Source organism: Saccostrea echinata, unplaced genomic scaffold (genome assembly GCF_033153115.1).
Source record: "Saccostrea echinata isolate AGI-Se365-2 ecotype Australia unplaced genomic scaffold, CSIRO_AGI_Sech_v1 ptg000028l, whole genome shotgun sequence".
In the NCBI taxonomy this organism is placed as follows: Eukaryota; Metazoa; Mollusca; class Bivalvia; order Ostreida; family Ostreidae; genus Saccostrea; species Saccostrea echinata.
This window is the reverse complement of record NW_026889777.1, coordinates 3,994,989-4,014,047: the sequence shown is the minus strand read 5'-3', so window position 1 is coordinate 4,014,047 and position 19,059 is coordinate 3,994,989. Positions and strand designations below refer to the sequence as shown.

At 33.2% G+C, this 19,059-nt stretch overlaps 1 protein-coding gene and 1 long non-coding RNA gene across 2 annotated transcripts in view; one reads left to right on the top strand and one right to left on the bottom strand.

Annotated features, from left to right (window-relative positions):
• The window catches only part of LOC133193918 (integrin alpha-4-like), a 51,011-nt gene that overhangs the window by 7,503 nt on the left and 24,449 nt on the right, over positions 1-19,059 (top strand). Inside the window, exons 4-11 of the mRNA XM_061329831.1 lie at positions 2,051-2,221; positions 8,986-9,037; positions 14,538-14,654; positions 15,140-15,246; positions 15,609-15,671; positions 15,760-15,915; positions 16,349-16,454; positions 17,486-17,674. Of these exons, the coding sequence (XP_061185815.1) occupies positions 2,051-2,221; positions 8,986-9,037; positions 14,538-14,654; positions 15,140-15,246; positions 15,609-15,671; positions 15,760-15,915; positions 16,349-16,454; positions 17,486-17,674 (961 nt within the window). The remainder of the gene's footprint in view (positions 1-2,050; positions 2,222-8,985; positions 9,038-14,537; positions 14,655-15,139; positions 15,247-15,608; positions 15,672-15,759; positions 15,916-16,348; positions 16,455-17,485; positions 17,675-19,059) is intronic.
• On the bottom strand, positions 10,695-11,398 carry LOC133194040 (uncharacterized). The gene is made up of 3 exons (XR_009722034.1): positions 11,235-11,398; positions 10,847-11,022; positions 10,695-10,752 (listed from the first exon to the last, which is right to left on the bottom strand). It is a non-coding gene; the product is annotated as an uncharacterized LOC133194040 (long non-coding RNA).

The following is a 19,059-nucleotide window of genomic DNA, read 5'->3' as shown; positions in this document are numbered from 1 at the left end:
AAACCCTTGGTTTCGGCATCGGTGTCGGCGTTCCAGGTTAAAGTTTTTGGAGCAGATTTCTTTTGAAGTACTTATATGCCTTATATTAACAGAGTCTGAGATGCATGGAGGATGCTTGTTACTATAAGCCCTATATTAGCCAAGCTTGCATGGATGATACATCTAAGGATGCACACTACTAGACCTGTTTTGGATGCCGGATCTGACCTATATTTTCCAGATGAGTGACCAGGTTTGGGTTTTAGACCAGCTCCATTACCAAGAAACTATAAGGGCTATCTGAACCAAACTTGCATGGATGATGCACTCTCAAACTTGCCAGATGCTGGATTTGACTTACAATTTTTGGATGAGTGCCTTGTTTTAAATTTTAGGTATAAGTCAATTCGCAAGTAACTGTAAGCCCTTATCAGACCAAGTTGCAGAAATGTTACTTCTAGGGATGCACACTACTAGATTATTAGTTAAGTGTGTAACTTTGCCTTATTTAAAGACAGCATTCATTGAGGTGAGCTCTGTAATCTCTAATTACCTACGTTTTTGAAATTCTTGGGCAATAGCTTCATCTTTCAGTTGATTTTGCTCTATACTTGTATGGATCCTTTACTGTGTTGTATTATACTCAGGTGACCGTTAAGGTCCTTGGGCCTCTTGTTTACATTGATAATCTAATATCTAAATTTCTAATTATTTTCTCTGTGATAACTCTTTAAAAGTTAGGTGAGTTTATTTTTGATAATCAAATCTGAATGTAAATTTCGCCAAGTGAAAGGTCAGGAGCCTAATATGCATGTCAATCTCGTGCGGCTTTCTTTGTGTCTGACGTCAGTGGGAGGGTACTCTTGTAATTAACACGGGAGGCCTCGTGTATTTTAAATCTATTAGACAGTATTTTTTTTAAATTTATAAATACAATTTTATTTCACGAAGTAATGTAAATATAAAGAATCACTGTCTAGTTTGTTGGATATGCTAGGGACATCAACGATAGTTGGAAACGTGGGATAATTTATCCATAACGGGCGACATTGTTGATGTCCTTGGCATACCCAACAAACTAGACAGTGATTCCTTAAATATTTCAACCACGAATTCCAAAAAAAAAAACTAAAAACTACTGAAACATTCTTAAGGTTTTATATATTATTTCTCCAACTTAACAAAAATAGTTTTAATGTTGTTACAAGGCCGTAACTACCATTGAGGCAAGTGAGGCAAATGCCTCACTAAAATTTTAGGGTTTTCTGAAAAGTGAAAAAGTTTTACTTTGAACTTTAATTGATTATGTTTTTCTTTGTACTAAATTAATACGTTCAACTACTGTTAATCGACCATCTAACCAGGTGCTTTATTTTAGAACGCATGTAAAAATAATTCAAAACATGAAAACTTTCAAATATTGAGTTTTTAATTTGTTAAAAGCAAGGTTTCGGGACCCCCCCCCCCCCTCGAGAATCCTCATCAGGCCCCGGGATCATGAAAGCTCTTAAGCTTAAGTCAAAATCTTTATATTGTACTACAATGTTGTAGAAGTCAAACAGACCAAAACAATAATATTTTTCTATATTGCATCACCAGAGAGCTGTATCTGCTAATTCAGAGCTTAAGTTGACAATATATAAACATCTTACAGGTGACTGAAATCTGACTTAAGTCTATGTCTGTTTCATGATCCTGGGGCCAGGACCCTACCCTGGACGAGCTTGGGATTTTTAGTGGCCCCGTGATCCCTTGCCTCACTAAAAATTTGGCCCTAGTTACGTCCTTGTGTTAAACAGGTGGGAGCTGCTGTATAGGTTACAATTTATGATGGACGTGATTGTACAGGTTCGGAGAAGAACTTTATCTTGTCCTCAAAATCTTACAAGATGTTTATAAATGCCCTTTTTGTTTGGTTTTGTTTTTGTCTTTTTTTGTTTTTATTGTTTTGTTTTTTTTGTTTTTTTGTTTTGTTTTGTTTTGTTTTTTTTTTTGTTTTTTTTTTTTGAGTGTGTGTGTTTTGCGTAGTGTTTTACCGGACATCAAATAAATTTTAAAAAGTTTTTTACAGGCCTGTTCGCCTATGTGGAAGGAGGCGTATTCGTTTGACCAATACTTCGCTTACGGCAAATGCAGCGACATACCCCTTAACGGTCTAAACACGAACAATAACAAGTTCTTTGGAGTGACGAGTAACTATGTTGCAGCCGAGTTCGGCTTCAGCAGCAGTAGGCGGGCAGGGGTAAGGAGAAGAGCGCATCTCATTAAAATACTTTACCAGATTTTGATAAGTCAAAGTCACCGGTACTTGACGTTTTCAATTTATTCTTTATTAATAAAAAAAAGTCCATGCTAAAATAATTACAAGGTTCGACACGGTCGCCATTTAAATTTTTCAGTACAACAACATCTCGTTGATTTTTTTTCAAAAGGTTCCAATTAATGGACATAGCCATCTGCGTCAAGTACGTATTATATAAGAAATAAGTTGATTACTGTCTTGAAAAATAAGGCTTGCGATATTTGGACGAGGGTAAGAACACGATTTCGACCCGAGCTCAAATATTTCATATATTTCAAGACAGTTATCAGGTATTTTGTTTATCCTGCAACATAGTTTTACATTTGACTACCAAAATGGGTTATTTATTTTTCATCAAATTTAGATACGTTTATGACGTCACAATGCTTTTAAGGACATCGAAATGTACGAGGCTATATTTTGGAACTGACGGAATATATTATAGCTTTGGTTAATTAGGTTAACTTTATTCTGTCAATATAAGCGGTAGCTGCAGGATACAAATGTATATATATATATATATATATATATATATATATATATATATATATATATATATATATATATATATATATATATATATATATATATATATATATATATAGGCTTATTCCTATTAAAATTGGCGTATAATGCATGCTCCATGATAAGGGTGAATATGGAACTTGAGCTGTTTTAATTACTGTATTACGCACAGCATTTATCCTTACTGTCAGGAATATATTGACACATGTATACTTACCCATTGTTGATCTCCAACTACAGTAAGCAAATAAATCAAGTATTCCTTTTAAAGAATGATCGGCATGGGATCATAAAGTCAGCATTATGAAATGTATTGAATTAAGTTTGTAGATTTTTTCTTTTAATTAAATTAATTTTTTCTATGAGTATATATATATATATATATATATATATATATATATATATATATATATATATATATATATATATATATATATATATATATATATATATATATATATATATAATCACAACACCGAAATAAACTCTACCGGTTTCATTTTCAATCTTCAGGAGTTTGACAAAATATTGCTTAGTTACACATAAATACAAAATCAATATTCTTACTGTGACGTCAAAAAGCGCTAATGTGAATTTACGCATTAGTAAAGTTAATTATGACGTCATGACATAACGTAAGAAATTTAATACGGGAAATTAAATTTCCCATACAAATAATACAGATATAAATTGCGGGAAAAAAGTATATATCTGATACAAAATATAATTATGTAGCATTTAAAACAGGTTTATATCTGTTAATAAAAAGTTTTTCTTTGGTTTCACGTTCTTTTTCTGTGGTATCCCTTCGAAACTTGTAAAAGGGAAAAACGGTAAAGTTGGGACTTTTATTCTTGGCACAGTTTCTAATATGGTCACTGACGGGGGTACATCGGTATTTTGGTTCCCTAATTTGCTGTCGGTGTACGGTCATTCTGTGTCTTAAGGTGTCTCCTGTCTGACCGATATAATTTTCACCGCAACCGGCGCAGGTAATCACATAAATAAGATTGGAACTAGTGCACGACATGTTGGTTTTAATATTAAATTTACTTCCGGTTTTGAAATGAAATGTAGATCCTTCTGTCAGGTATGGACATGTACTGCATCTGGAATTGTTGCATTTATTGATGATGGCTGGTTCATGGTTGTTACTGGAAAAAGATGCTCTGGTAAGGATGGATTTAAGAGAAGGGCTTTGTCGCTTGCTTTTGATAATCTGTGAAGTATCTAATATTTTCTTCATGTCTGGGTCATCTTCTAAGATAGGCAGGTTATTTCTTATTATGTTGAAAATTTCCGGATTTCTGGGATTGTGCGTTGAAACGTATGGTATAACATTATCAACGGGTTTATTTTTCACTGTAAGAAGATCCTTTCTTTCATGAGATTTGGCTTTGTTAATTCCGTTTTGAATCAGTTGTTTAGGATAATGTCTTTGAAGGAGTAGATTTTGTAATTCTGTGAGACGAGAGTCCAAGATTTCCGTATCAGAGATTATTGTACAAAGACGCCTTGCTAAATTGTATGGAATATTATTCCTGGTGTGTCTAGGGTGACATGAATCAAATATAAGATATTGCTTTGTATCTGTTATTTTGTAGAAAACGTCCGTTATTATACGGTCTTCTTTTTTAATAACCATAACGTCGAGGAAGGATAACATATTTTTATCCGATTCCATGGTGAATTTCAAAGTAGGGCTCAAAGTGTTGAGAATATTGAAAAATTCCATTAATTGATCTCCACCTTTGTCCCATATGATGAAACAGTCGTCTAAGTAGCGTCTCCACGATTTTTTTATATAAGTTTCAAAGTTGTGACCGAATTTTTCTTGAACTGTAGAAAATAGTTTTTCTTCTAAGAATCTCTTAAATCCATCCTTACCAGAGCATCTTTTTCCAGTAACAACCATGAACCAGCCATCATCAATAAATGCAACAATTCCAGATGCAGTACATGTCCATACCTGACAGAAGGATCTACATTTCATTTCAAAACCGGAAGTAAATTTAATATTAAAACCAACATGTCGTGCACTAGTTCCAATCTTATTTATGTGATTACCTGCGCCGGTTGCGGTGAAAATTATATCGGTCAGACAGGAGACACCTTAAGACACAGAATGACCGTACACCGACAGCAAATTAGGGAACCAAAATACCGATGTACCCCCGTCAGTGACCATATTAGAAACTGTGCCAAGAATAAAAGTCCCAACTTTACCGTTTTTCCCTTTTACAAGTTTCGAAGGGATACCACAGAAAAAGAACGTGAAACCAAAGAAAAACTTTTTATTAACAGATATAAACCTGTTTTAAATGCTACATAATTATATTTTGTATCAGATATATACTTTTTTCCCGCAATTTATATCTGTATTATTTGTATGGGAAATTTAATTTCCCGTATTAAATTTCTTACGTTATGTCATGACGTCATAATTAACTTTACTAATGCGTAAATTCACATTAGCGCTTTTTGACGTCACAGTAAGAATATTGATTTTGTATTTATGTGTAACTAAGCAATATTTTGTCAAACTCCTGAAGATTGAAAATGAAACCGGTAGAGTTTATTTCGGTGTTGTGATTTTTTTTGATATACGACTACGTGTGTGGATTTATTTTATATATTTCTGGTATATATATATATATATACATGTATATGTATGTATGTATGTATATATATATTTATATATATAGTTATTTTTTTTTTCAATTATTTATTCAATTTTTTTCATTATTTCTCAACTAAGGATAACCATATTAATATTATTAATATACCAAATAAATAATAGAACAAATTTTAACAGGGCAATGTTGTTATATGAAGAACTATGACCACATACATTATTTTGCCTTTAAAAAAATATTTTTTTTCTCTGGAAAAACATAAAAAAAATGTAATGTGGACTTTTTTTCTTTTTAAATGGGATAAGATACAGGCAATCAAATAGGCTAAACCTTTGAAAATAAATATAACTCTGAAAATAAATTAACTATTAAATGTTTTACAGAATTCTGAATTAAAGTTGCAAGTACATAAAATCTTATTAGTATTCATGCATGTACCTACTGAGTCAATTTTGTAAACGATTTTTTTTTTTCTTGTTAACAGGATCATAAATTATGATCAGGAATATCTCCCGTAGGCGTCGGAAGCAAATTGAAAAGAGGAGGGGGCTAAACCAACAAAAAAAGTTTGGGGGCTAATTCCCAATTTTCAATGCCTATATTATGTCTATCTTTGCGAAAAAAAAAGGGGGAGGGGAGGGGGCTAAAGCCAAAGCCGATCCCAAATTGTATACTTTGGTCATACGTGTTTTAAAAAAAGGGAGGGGGTCAAATCCAAAAAATTTTCATAAAAAGCTAGAAAACATTAGATGTTAGAAAACATTAGATGCTTAACATCGTTAAAGACGTAAATAGTGGGAGGTGGTATTGGTAGTAAATCAACACACAAAAATAGGTGAGGAACAGGGCAAGATTATGGACGAACTAAACTGGTATATATGTATTCTTGATATTATACGTACATTTGGCGAAAAATGCCAAAGTTTCTTACAGAAGAATTGCCTTCATATTCACTGACATCGACATAAGTGATTTTTAAAAAAAAAAAAAAATAGAAATCAATATAATTGTACACTGAAAGAAATTGGAGGGCATTCTGATTTACAAAATAACATCAACTTCCGGCCTCTTTACAAAATTTACAGCCATAGACCGTGTTCGGAGCGATATTTTCCCAAACAAGAGGCCCAATGGCCTTAACGGTCACCTGAGTATAATACAACAATTTTGAGGATCCATCGAGTATAAAATAAACTGAAAGGTGAAGCTTTGTTGCCCAAACGGAAGAAAAATAGGGTGATCAGGATCAAAAAATAATTAGTCTAGTATTCATTAACAGTTTGTAAATTAGGTTCTAATCTGTTCCCCGTTTATCACTATCACCATACAGTATATTAACGAACTAATCAGTGCTTCAGTACTATTTTAATTCCGTGTTGAAATCTCTTACATTGGCCTCTCTTGGTCTTTGATGAACATTTAAAAAGACAAGTTATTTTTGTCTCATTTTTATTTATCTATTACTTACAAGTCTACCTGAACATTAAAACTATGAATCAAAGTACTTTTTGTATTATACAATAAAAATTCTTGCATAATTCTCTTATTCTGTTTACCTTTCAAGTACATTACTTACAGTGATTAATTATCAAAAGTAAATGGCAAAGGGGAATAACTCCTCTCAGTAGAATACAAATGAATAGAGCCCTGGCCAGGACCAGAACACTTGACCAATTGGTCCAGATGTTCAAAAATCTGGTAAAAATACTCTTCCTTATTAAAACTTTTACTCTTTTTACCTCTGATATGCCCAGGTGCAGAGAAGATTTTTAAAGAAATAATGCATTTTTACTACAGATTCACTATGTTATCAATAGACCCCCCCCCCCCTCCCAAGCGAGAAACACCAGAGCCTCTGACCCTGGGACCAGAAGTTTGCTCATCATAAGTTATCACTGACTTTGTTTATCTGCTTAACACTAAGAGCAGACAGGATTATTTAATAGAATTAATGCATTTTCACTATATTATCAAGTCTAGAGTCCCACCCTTACACCAGCACATCTGATCCAGGGGTCATGCAATTCACTAATTCACTACTCTGGAAGAAACACTCTTGCTCATCATAACTATATACATTTAGCTTCTTTGCTTCTTTGCTTTTTAACCAGGAGCAGAAAAGAATATTTTCAAAGAAATTTTGCTTTTTCACTATATAATCAATAAAGCCCCCCCCCCCCCCCCCCGGGGCCATGAAATTCACAATTTTGGAAGAGGCATCCTTGCTTATCATAACTCTGTATTTAATTTGTTTAGATAATACCCAGGAGTAGAGAAGAAGATTTTCAAAGAAATAATGCACTTTCACTATAAGATCTATATAGCCCCACCCTAGCACCAGAACCCCTGACCCTGGGGCTATGAATTTCACAATTTTGGTAGAGTCACTCTTGCTTATCATAACTATGTATTTAATTTGTTTAAATAATACCCAGGAGTAGAGAAGAAGATTTTTTCAAAGAAATAATGCACTTTCACTATATGATCTATATAGCCCCGCCCTAGCACCAGAACCCCTGACCCTGGGGCCATGAATTTCACAATTTTGGTAGAGGGCTCAATGCTTATTACAATCATGCCAACAGTTTGACTGCTTGATGTCCAGGAGTAAAGAAGAAGATTTTTAAAGATAGCACTAGTTTTGATGGTTTTAGCCCCATCCCTCAGGCCCCAGGGGGGCAAGGACCATGAAATTCACAATTTTTGTACCCCTTTACCCATTGATGCTGTATGCCAAAATTGGTTGAAATTGGTTCTGTGGTTCAAGAGAAGAAGCTGAAAATGTTCAAAAGTTTACGACCGACGCACGACGGACGACGCACGACGGACGACGACGGACGAAAACAGATAGCAATAGGTCACCTGAGTGACTCAGGTGACCTAATAAATGGAATGGATAATATGGGATTCCAGGTGAATTGTACGAAAGTTGAGACATATTATATTACAGTAGGTACTTAGCGCAGAAGAACACAGTTTGAACACATTCTGGACCAAAAAACAAAAAACAAAGCGGTGTAGTTGAACTGAAAAATCCAAGATGGCAACCGTGACGAACCTTGCTATTATTATTATGGCATGGGATTTTTTAATTATAAAGAAAATGTTTAAAAAGTCAAGTACTTGTGGTAAGAGTGTATAATTACTGCAATAGAGCATGGGTTTGTAAAACAAACAAACAAACAAACAAACAAGCAAAAAAATAAATAAATAAATAAGAAGAATTTCGCACGTACACGTAGAATTAAACACAATTAATTCAGTTAAAGCGAATTCATATGTAATGTACACTATATTTGAAGTCATATGTAAATAACATACCAGCATAGATACATGTATGTATATTTCAATTATAGTCTATTAAAGCTGATAAAATTATATAATTGTACTTAATCTCATTAATCTAATAAATTTGTATCCTTTGATCCACTCCCTTATATTACTAGCTAGATCACTAGCGCGACCCATGTGTAGCGATCTTCGGGAGCGGATCAAAAGATCTCATTTTAATTAAATGCACTTCTTGTGTCTATTTTCGTACAGTTTAGCAGCAATGGGATCGTTCTGGGAACCCCTGTTGTATACGGTTCCACTGGTGGGTTTTATTCTTTTGATCTGAATGTATTTTATTGTATTATATTTACAAAAAGGATTGCATACCAGTTCTCTCAATTTAGTGAATCTTTCTTTGTGATACATATACCGATTTCAATGATTGTCACTATAAAAAAAAATAAAAAAAATATATATAAATAAATAACTAAAAATAAATAAAATTAGAATAAAATAAAAAAAATAATAAATAAAAAAAAAAAAAAACAACAACAAACAAACAAAACAACAAAAAAAATCTTGCATGCTATATATATGCAGTGCTTATTATTTCCTATGCCTCATTTTATAAATTGCTTTTTGAACTTTTCTCCCTTGAAGATACAAATTATAGATATTGGATGTTAGAAAACCTTATTCATTTTATATATGATAACACGTTGCTGTCGTTCAGAAAAAACTGCAATACGTGGACCACAGGTCTGTGTTTCTAGTAGAAATCTAGAAGAAGTTTGCAATTTTGTAACGAAAGGCATTGTAGAGAGGAAGCAATTATTATTTTTTTTTTTTAAGCTCTATGCAAGAACTAAATCTTAATACATGATACATGTAACTGTGGGCATGTTTATTCGCCATTATTGCATGGAATAATAGTAGCAAATGAATTCTGCAAAGGTTTCGCAGAAAAAATTGCTTGACGAATACAAAGATTACAATTCGAATTTTCTCTGTTCTTACACTTTCGTCTGCTGAACTTGCTGCGATCGCTATAAAAAGATTTCTTTTATCATGAAACATGTTAATTATTCATGATAATTTAACGTTATAGTCTATTTACTGAAACTGTAATAATAAATGATAGAAACACGTCCTGGATATCTATACTTAATCAAGGCATCAATTGTTAACTGTATGTAGCCTTGACCTTTAAATATCACAAATACGCCACAATAGAACTATTTTTGACGAGCTTAGATTTTAAAATATTGTCCAGTTTTCACCAGTATTGTTCTCTTTGAAAGAGAAGTTATCTCTGTTGTTGCTCAAGAAACTCAGATGACCTTTTTTTCTTGAAACGAGTATGTTAGGAAATAGGTCCTCACCCCCCTCCAACCGAAATTACGTCTCTCGTCCTAGGAGCCTGGATGCACAAAACTGATGCCGATGACGTTTCCTGTACGAAAATTTACGCCCTGACCTTAGGCAGAAATCAAAAGACGGAATCCGCCTTTATCTATAAAGAACTTAATAAGACTATTAAACGGAGTCCGGGTGGAATCAGGGCGGAATAGGGCTCGAAATATTTAAATGAGTTAAGGCGTATTCCGCCTTTCCTAATATGGATTACTTTCAAGGCATATTCCGCCTTACCTGCAAGGCGTATTCCGCGTTAATGGCAAGGCGTATTCCGCCTTACTTAGGATAGGCGTATTCCGCCTAACTTAGGATAGGTGTATTCCGCCTTACTAGCAAGGCGTATTCCGCCTTACTAGCAAGGCGTATTCCGCCTTAATGGTTAGAGGGATTTTGCATTAATGGTTACATAATCTGCCTATCACAGTGTATCAGCTATTGTTGTTTCAGACTTTTACAAACTTAACAATTAAAAAAAATGAAATTATACAAATTATAAATCATTTATTTACAAGTTGTTAAAATTCAATGACTAAAAAGATTTTACATTTGAAAATGTTATGCCTTGCCTTAAATTCACATGAAATAAAAAGATAAAAAATATTGTACCAAAACTTGATTTTTCTTCATACATCTACATAATAATGTGACTGTCACAGTTGAATTAACAAAAAAAAAAGAAAGACAAAACCATTGTTTAAAAGTCAATTCAACAAACCAATTAGCTGTTAATTTACCACTGGTTGATTATTTTCACAAAATTCTTTCTGTCTGCAAGGAAAGAGTGTGTCATTTTTATTGTTCTTCTTCCTAAGTTATCTGGAATAACTTATCTTTTCCATGATTCAAGCTTTCCTTTGCCATTCTTCACACACGGTCACCACATGTTGAAGTCTATAAAGAAAATACAAACTGAGATGAACTTCTTGTTTTAAAACAACTCTTCAACATTTTTCAATAAAATGACTGTTTTATGGCATTCTATTCTGTATTACAGATCAGGATGCAAACAGTCTTGTCTAATTTCTCTCAACACTAAAACTTACAAAATATAAGAATAATTTTTTATATATTTATCAGACATCTGATTTCTTCATGTATTTTACCCCTCATAACCTCCAATACAGTTGAATGAAGCACAGGTGTTAGATTGCATTCCTTTTTCCCATGAATCTTCGGCAAGCTCTCAAATGAGAAGTCTCAGCAGCATTGCGAGTTTACTCCTAAGGGTGGATGGACAGTGACTTCTGGCCTTCATCCTGACTTGCTGCAGTTGCTGCAGTCCTCATTTTACCTTATCAGCCAAAATTGCTGAGGATTAAAAAGCTCGAAGTGCTGAAATGTATAACACTGCACTGCAGAAAATCCTAATATCTACAGTTTTAAAATTGACTTAAATAGGTTTTTAATCTCTTATTCAATTACTTTTCATAATCTTCATATATTTGTAAAAGGTAATAACGTAAGACCCCATTCTACAAACACTTCTAATTTACATGTATATTCAATAACTGCTCATGAAATATGTAGATCTAACTTAAATGAATATACTCATATCCATGTATGTTTTGAAATGTACATTTGCAGCTGCTTATTGAATAATTAGGAAAACAATCGTGTAGATGCATCAACGTTAGGAGGAATGGTACACTTCAATATGGATGAAAAAATAAATTAAAAAAACTTGTTCAAATTTCACCCCAAAAATGTATTGTAAGAATTTCATCAAGGTAAAAAAAAAAGAAGAATTCCATGTACATGATGTATATATTAATATTTTAATATTTTAAATGATGACTTACATCTCAGAACCTGACTCCTAATCCCAACTGAGCAGCGAACTACACTTTTAGAAGGGTGTCTGTGTCACCATTCCACTAATAAACCACTGGTTAAACCAGTGCTAACACACATCATAACAAATTTTTCAATCGTGATTTTAAAACTGGAAGTAACTACAGGTCGCTAATTTTAAAAGGAAATCGTATTTCCGGAAAACACATACGCAAAATGAAAAATCAAATTACAAAAGTACATGTTGATTAATAATTGACAAATGAATTAGTAATTTTTTTTATCCTTTATCTTTGTACTTTTTAATATTTTAATCTAAAAGGACATACTCATGGGGGGGGGGGGGGGGGGAGGGAGGCTACCCTTCATTAGGCAAAAAGAAATGGCGCCTGAAATTTTATGCGCAAACTTTTTTTTATAACATCTGGGTCAGTGTAGAGTATAATGTGAATATAGGGCCTCAATGCTATTCCAGTTGGAATTAATTATCGGAGTAATGGTGGAGAGTGGTGTGTACATATTTCGGCTGTACGAATTCAAAAAAAGAGAGAAAAGAAAAAACACCGCTAAAAATTTTAACTTACCATTGTTTTTCACAGTTACATGTATTCCTGTACAGTGTTTAGAAGTCCTTCTTTGTCCATTCAGCATGTTCACCGAGCATAATTTGCTTCACTTCAAAGCTTAGTTAAGAATAACACAAAAAGTTGTATTTTATCACTCTTTTTTCCAAAAACACATAACAAATCATCTTCAGAATAGTTAAATTTACAGGCATACATCTTGCCTGAGTTCCTTTTTAAACTGAATAAGATATAAAGATTCATCAACCAAATTGACCAACAGTCATCACTTTCAAAATCTGCATTCAAACTGACCAACGCATCCAAAGAGAGGCTCTGCCTGAAAACTTCTGCCCCCCTGTAGAGGTTGGTCAAGCAGGAGCGCATTAGAAACGTATATCTGATATACAATATGGCTGCAAAAAATTACTCCTCTAGGAAACGCAATCTTCAATGTAATAAAAAGCCTAATATTCAAAGTCTAATAACTGGATTAAAAGCCATGTTTGACTATTTTTTTTCGAATATCTCCCCCATTAGTGCCTTTAGAAAACAAGGTCATCTAGAGGAATGAAACATGTGGTCATAATTTAAACTGTTCATAATTTAAAGATTAATGCAGAATCCGTCTAAGAGCTAAGCCGGAAAACGTCTAACAAAAATACGCCTCAGATTTAAGGTGGAATCCACCTAAGATATGAGGCGGAAAACGGTTAAAGCTAAGACGTTTTCCATGTCCGCCTTTAGTACGGCTTAGTCCACCTAGCACTTAACCGGAATCCGTCTCAGTCCGCCCGGACTCCAGGCGGAAAACGGTTAAGAGTTTCGTACGGGTTGCCCTAGTATCTTTTAAAGCCTTATCGTTGATTTAAGCTTTAATTCAAGTTGTAAAGCCATCTAAAATTCTTCCTCCGTTTTAAAATGTTTGTACTATAGAAACCCCGAACTTATTAATTTTACAATCCATATACATTTAACTATAGATTGTTTTCTTGAAACTTGAAACTTTTTATTCACTCAAGGCCTCACATGAGGTATAAGAGTACAAACATAATACAATATTTAAACTTCTAAAACTAGTCAACAAAATAGGAACAAACATATGTACAAGAGTTACAGGTTTTTCGATAGGCCTGAATCTAGCAAGAGTTATTTCCCGTTGGCCGCCATATTTGAGGTCCAACTAGCGAATTTTCCTCTTTGAGCAACCAATTATAAACTTGTATGGCAGAAATATAAGGGCAAAAATCCCTGAAATACCAAATTACGAATTAAAGGAAGCTTGTGTTTTATTTTCCCCATTTTGCATTTTTTTTTTCAATATCATATATTAAATACTGGTTAAAAATTCAACGTATTTTACAACAACCCGCTTTAGATTCACCCAAGAACTGACAAATGCAGTAATTTACTAGATTTGTGAATTTCATGACCATTGGATCAGGGGTTCCGGTGCTAAGGAGGGGCTCTATTAATCATGTAGTCATCATGTAATGTTTAATTTTCTTTGATAGACGTTATTCCTCTTTGATTATTCACCTTCGATAATTTATCATTGTAAATAATGGGTTTAATAGGTCACTTGAATAAAAGAATTATACAAGATTTTAATAATAAATTAAGTACTTTTCTAGTTTTTTTATGGTCACGTGGACTTGTACGTAATACATAATTAAAATATGGCAAAATTCCTTATGTTTTGAACTGCAGATCTTATTAAAAACCAGGAGAGGCCAATTATGGGGATTCTGCATCCACTGTAATTTCAAGCCGAAGTAGTGTGTTGTTTAGAACTGGGTGATTGTCACATATTGGCAAGGAGATATTGTATATATATACTTTCAGAGTTTTACAGGCGTTTTGTTGATCCTTGATTGCCCTATTTCTCCTGTTTTTGAACACCTTCAGCATATGTATCTTCCTTTATGAATGTATTTTATTTAATTGTATAATTTTTAAATTGCCTTTCTATGGATTATTTACGAAATTGCATTATACTCAAATGGGGTAAAAAAAGACCATAGGCCTCTTTATTTATTTTTTTTTATACAGGTGGATTCGTTTTCTACCAAGAAGGCAATGTTTTGAATTTCTGGGAACGATTTAACATAATGGAGAACGGTAATATGGACAATCTACGCTCAGTGTTCACATACGGTGCATATTTAGGTAAAGAAAAGAAGACATTTCTTATAGTACATTTTGAACTAATGCCGTATTTTTTTTCACCAGTATCATCCATTAACAGATTAAGGGAGATATTTTGTATTTTAAAGGCTACATGTACATGATTCGGAAAAAAAAATGTTTTTTGTACTGCGTTTAAATTACATAAGATAAGATTTTCATTTCAGTACATTTGTTTTCTTTGTAACCATGATGATATTTCTTTAGCTTTTTATTTTATTTATTTCAAAATGCAAATATATATATATATATATATATATATATATATATATATATATATATATATATATATATATATATATATATATATATATATATATATATATATATATATATATATATAATATTTATTTATTTATTTATTTAAAATGTGTAATACTTTCTTTTTAACATTGTACATTGTTAAATGTTAAGGACAATAACTCTCTTAAACAGACATGTAAGGTTTACCTCCCTTTGATTCACAGGTTACTCTATTGGAGCTGGGATATTTGGCAGTACCGTCAGTCCAGCAGCCCCTCAGATAGTCCTGGGTGCCCCAGGGTTCGCCAACAACGAAGGCACGATAGGAGCTGTAAGATTATGCATTTTTGATTTACTCAGATGTATTGGTAAAATTTTGGAGCTTGTGACTCTTGCATTTTGGACAAATTCTAGTGGTACCATGCAGCACTTATATAATCTGTGTATATAGTAAGCGGGATTAATTAAAAGGAGAATATGCAAATTCACATACTGTATAATATCATCCCTTTCCGAAACTATGAAAATTTTAGCAATCCACAGACAGAAAAGCAAACAGCTTCTCTGCAAAATTCACGCATAGGTTTTTGCTTTTTGTTTAATTCATCAAAACGTTTAAAAAGATTTATCAGTCATTTAGACTTCACAATGGTTTTAACAAAGCGATAAATAAGTACTGAATGTATTTTTTAGATGGGGATTTTCGAGAGAGATGGAAGTAATCTTCGCATGAGGAAGTTGTTAAATGGAAAAACGGTTGGTAAATGCTATTAAATACCAAGATAAATTGGATTTTAAGTCACTGGAAAGGAAATGAATAATGTTTTTGTCGACATAATGATAGATCGGTAGTGGATTCGGACAGTCATTGGTTGTGGCGGACTTTAACGGCGATAACAGGGATGATATCGCTGTGGGATCACCGATGGAGGGAGAGAATGACATGAACAATGTGGATGTCGGGGCTGTGTATGTTTACTATGGGACCGGAAGTTCCTCAGTAAGTGTGTCTTTTTTAGTTTCTAATCGTAATTATGATAAGATTTTCGGTATATGAGCGTATTTCTAACTAAACTAATCTGTGTGTAATACATTAATGAAAATGTTTCTACACGTTGTGCTGTTCTAGAGAACAGTCAGTTTCAAATGGAGTATTTTAAATATGATAGCAACGTTTTACTCTTATTATTTATTTTAAAAAAACATATTGATTGTGAGAATGTTTTAAAATTTGTATTTTTTTTAAGAAATGAATTTAATTTTTGAAAATTCATATGAGGACATGTACTACTACGCCTGACACTTTCTATAGCTAGGGCCATGCAGTCTGGATTTCTTAATTAATTTATTTATTTTTTGCATATTGTGTTCATATTGCTGACCGTCAGAGACTCTGATGAAATAAATAATGCATAATTTTTTATTCGTTTAAGACGTACATTGACAACGAACAACGCCTGCGTGGATCTGGGGCGGTGTTGGCGCGATTCGGCTACAGTGTTGCGAATCCAGGGGACCTAAATAAAGACGGTTTTAATGGTAACTCCACTAATGTCAATGTGACTGCCATTATACATTTTTTATAAAAGGAAGAAAAAAAGCTCGAGTTTAAATCAAAAGTCATAATGAAACCAGGCTTAAAGGGGCCTGGACACAGTTGCATTGTCGGTTTGTTTACAATTTTAATTTTTTTAAAATAAAAAAATATCTTCAGTTAAATGAATTGAACTTACATGAAAATTCTTAAAATTCAATGACGACGACATTCTTTATAACATCACGTCAAATATCTGTGTTTGTAAACAGGGGCACGAGCTCTGTTAGTGTTAATATTTACGTTTAACCGTTTGTGTTTAATTTGTTTACTCTGCACACATCACTGAGTACTGAGTACTGACGAATTGGTTTTGCCTTCTCACATTTCTTGATTATAGTTTTAATATTTTTCATTAATACACAACAAATTTTCCACTTTCTTCGATATTACGGATAAAGTTTACTTTGTGAAAGTGCAGGGGTGTGTGTCAATCAAACGTGTCCTGAAATTCGTAGTTTTAATAATTCCAATTAAAAGAAGTTTTTAAACAAGGATTTATCATATTTCGGTGTGAAATGCTCTAGCAATATATAAGTCATGATAATATATTTAGAAAATAAGAAGAAAATATACACTTCAAATCTGTGTCGAGGCCCCTTTAATGAATGCACACAATTGTAAATATCATTCAGGAAGAAAAAAGCTGAGGTTTGTTTTTTTAGTAAAATGGGATGCAAAGTTCATCATTTATTTTATAGTTCTATAATACAAATTAAAAAGGGGATAGCTATGTATCTGTATACTATGAAGGTCAAACGTTTTCATTTAATGTATTCTGGTGCATAGACTCTATGAAATCTCTAATCAGAAGGAACGCTATGTAATTTTAAGTTCCACTGTGAAGCTTGCCTAGTGCGCCTCTGGTAAGAGAGATCGCCTTCCATGTGAGAAAGAGACCAGTAAATGTATCGACCCAAAACATAAAGACATTTTAGTAATTGTAAACGAGTGAATCAGGACTGCGTTTTTACAGATTTGGTCGTTGGGGCTCCTTATGAGGACGACAACAAAGGTGCTATTTATATCTTTAATGGAGGATCTCCCCAAATAGATGCTACATTTTCTCAACAGATCTTGGCATCAAAACTCAACACAGATCTTCGTGGATTCGGATTTTCTCTGAGCAAGTCCACAACTGATGTTGATTCTAATACATTTCTAGGTAGAGGATTGAATTGTTTTCTACTGTTATGTATTTCAATTTGATTGAAACGTTTTGTAAGATATTTACAGCAATTGATGACATTCCATGATGTAAAGATTTCATGAGAACAATGTGAAAAGAATATAAAATTAAAAGCATTTGAGATCAGCTAAAGGTGCATATGAAAGCCCCTTTCAATGAATTTCAACAAACTTTTTACGCCTTGTCTGAGGAAAGCAGCATTTTTGTTGTGTGTAATATACGCGAGAAATTAATTATCGCGTAGTTTGGCGAGAAGCACCACTCGCGAAATGAAATTATTCGCTTTTATTTCTATGGTGCTGAAATCCATTAAAAAACTCTCTTGATCAACCGTCTATACGCGAATTATTATTCTCGCGATTTGACGTTAAAAAGCCATTTTGCGATGATAAGTACTCGCAAAAAATAAGGAATCTACGGTAACTAGTAAGTTTGGAAGACAAAGACTGAAATGGTAATGTAGAGTGTACAGTATATCTACCTTTATAAGACATTATGAATCTTTTTAATGCGTTTCATTCCTATATAAAATGGATGAATTATCGACATATTTAAGAAATAAACATTGTTATTCAGTGAACATGGTATACCGGTAGTGAATATAGCAATTGTTCCACTACGATACTCAATGATGCACCCTTATCTTTTTATAATTAAATTTTTTCCCATTATTACTTCTGAACAGCATATTTATTATGTAGTCAAATGTTCCATGTGAGAGACTGCCCCAGCCTGTGCTTAGATTGAGAGCAATTGCGTTTATGAAGTCATAATTGCAAATGCTAGGTACAGGTTTATAGCGGAGAACAACAAGCGTATGCATAAAAGTCATATTTGAATTACAAGTTTATCCTGTTCAAAGATAGGTGAACTAGTGCTGTAGCCATCATAAATCACAGAAGTAGATTTCTGAACTATTGGTTTAAGTTGCTGAAACGATTAATTATTGTTAAGAAGGCACAGTGGTGAACCGGGGTGGTGTTTGGGGGGAGGGGGGTCTGAATTCAGAATGGTGAATCTTGAGTGGGTTTCACATCGGCAATGGATTAACTGTGTTTTAAGTATTCTGTACTTCACTGCAATTTCTATTTTGAGGTGAAAAAAAAGAGATCAGGAGAACTAATGAGCATCTAGTTTAAAATATTCCATTGTGGTATTGTTGTGCAGCAATGACATCTTCTCCGGCCTTTCCGGCAAGCTCGGAAAACATATGTTAGGTTGTTTTCCGAGCTTGCCGGAAAAATCCAGGAAGGTAGTTAACAAAAGCTAGTTTTTTTTTTTTTTTTTTTTTTTTTTTTTTATAATTCTAGATATTAGTCTTGGAATCATAAGATTTACGTTACTGTTACTTTTTATACAGT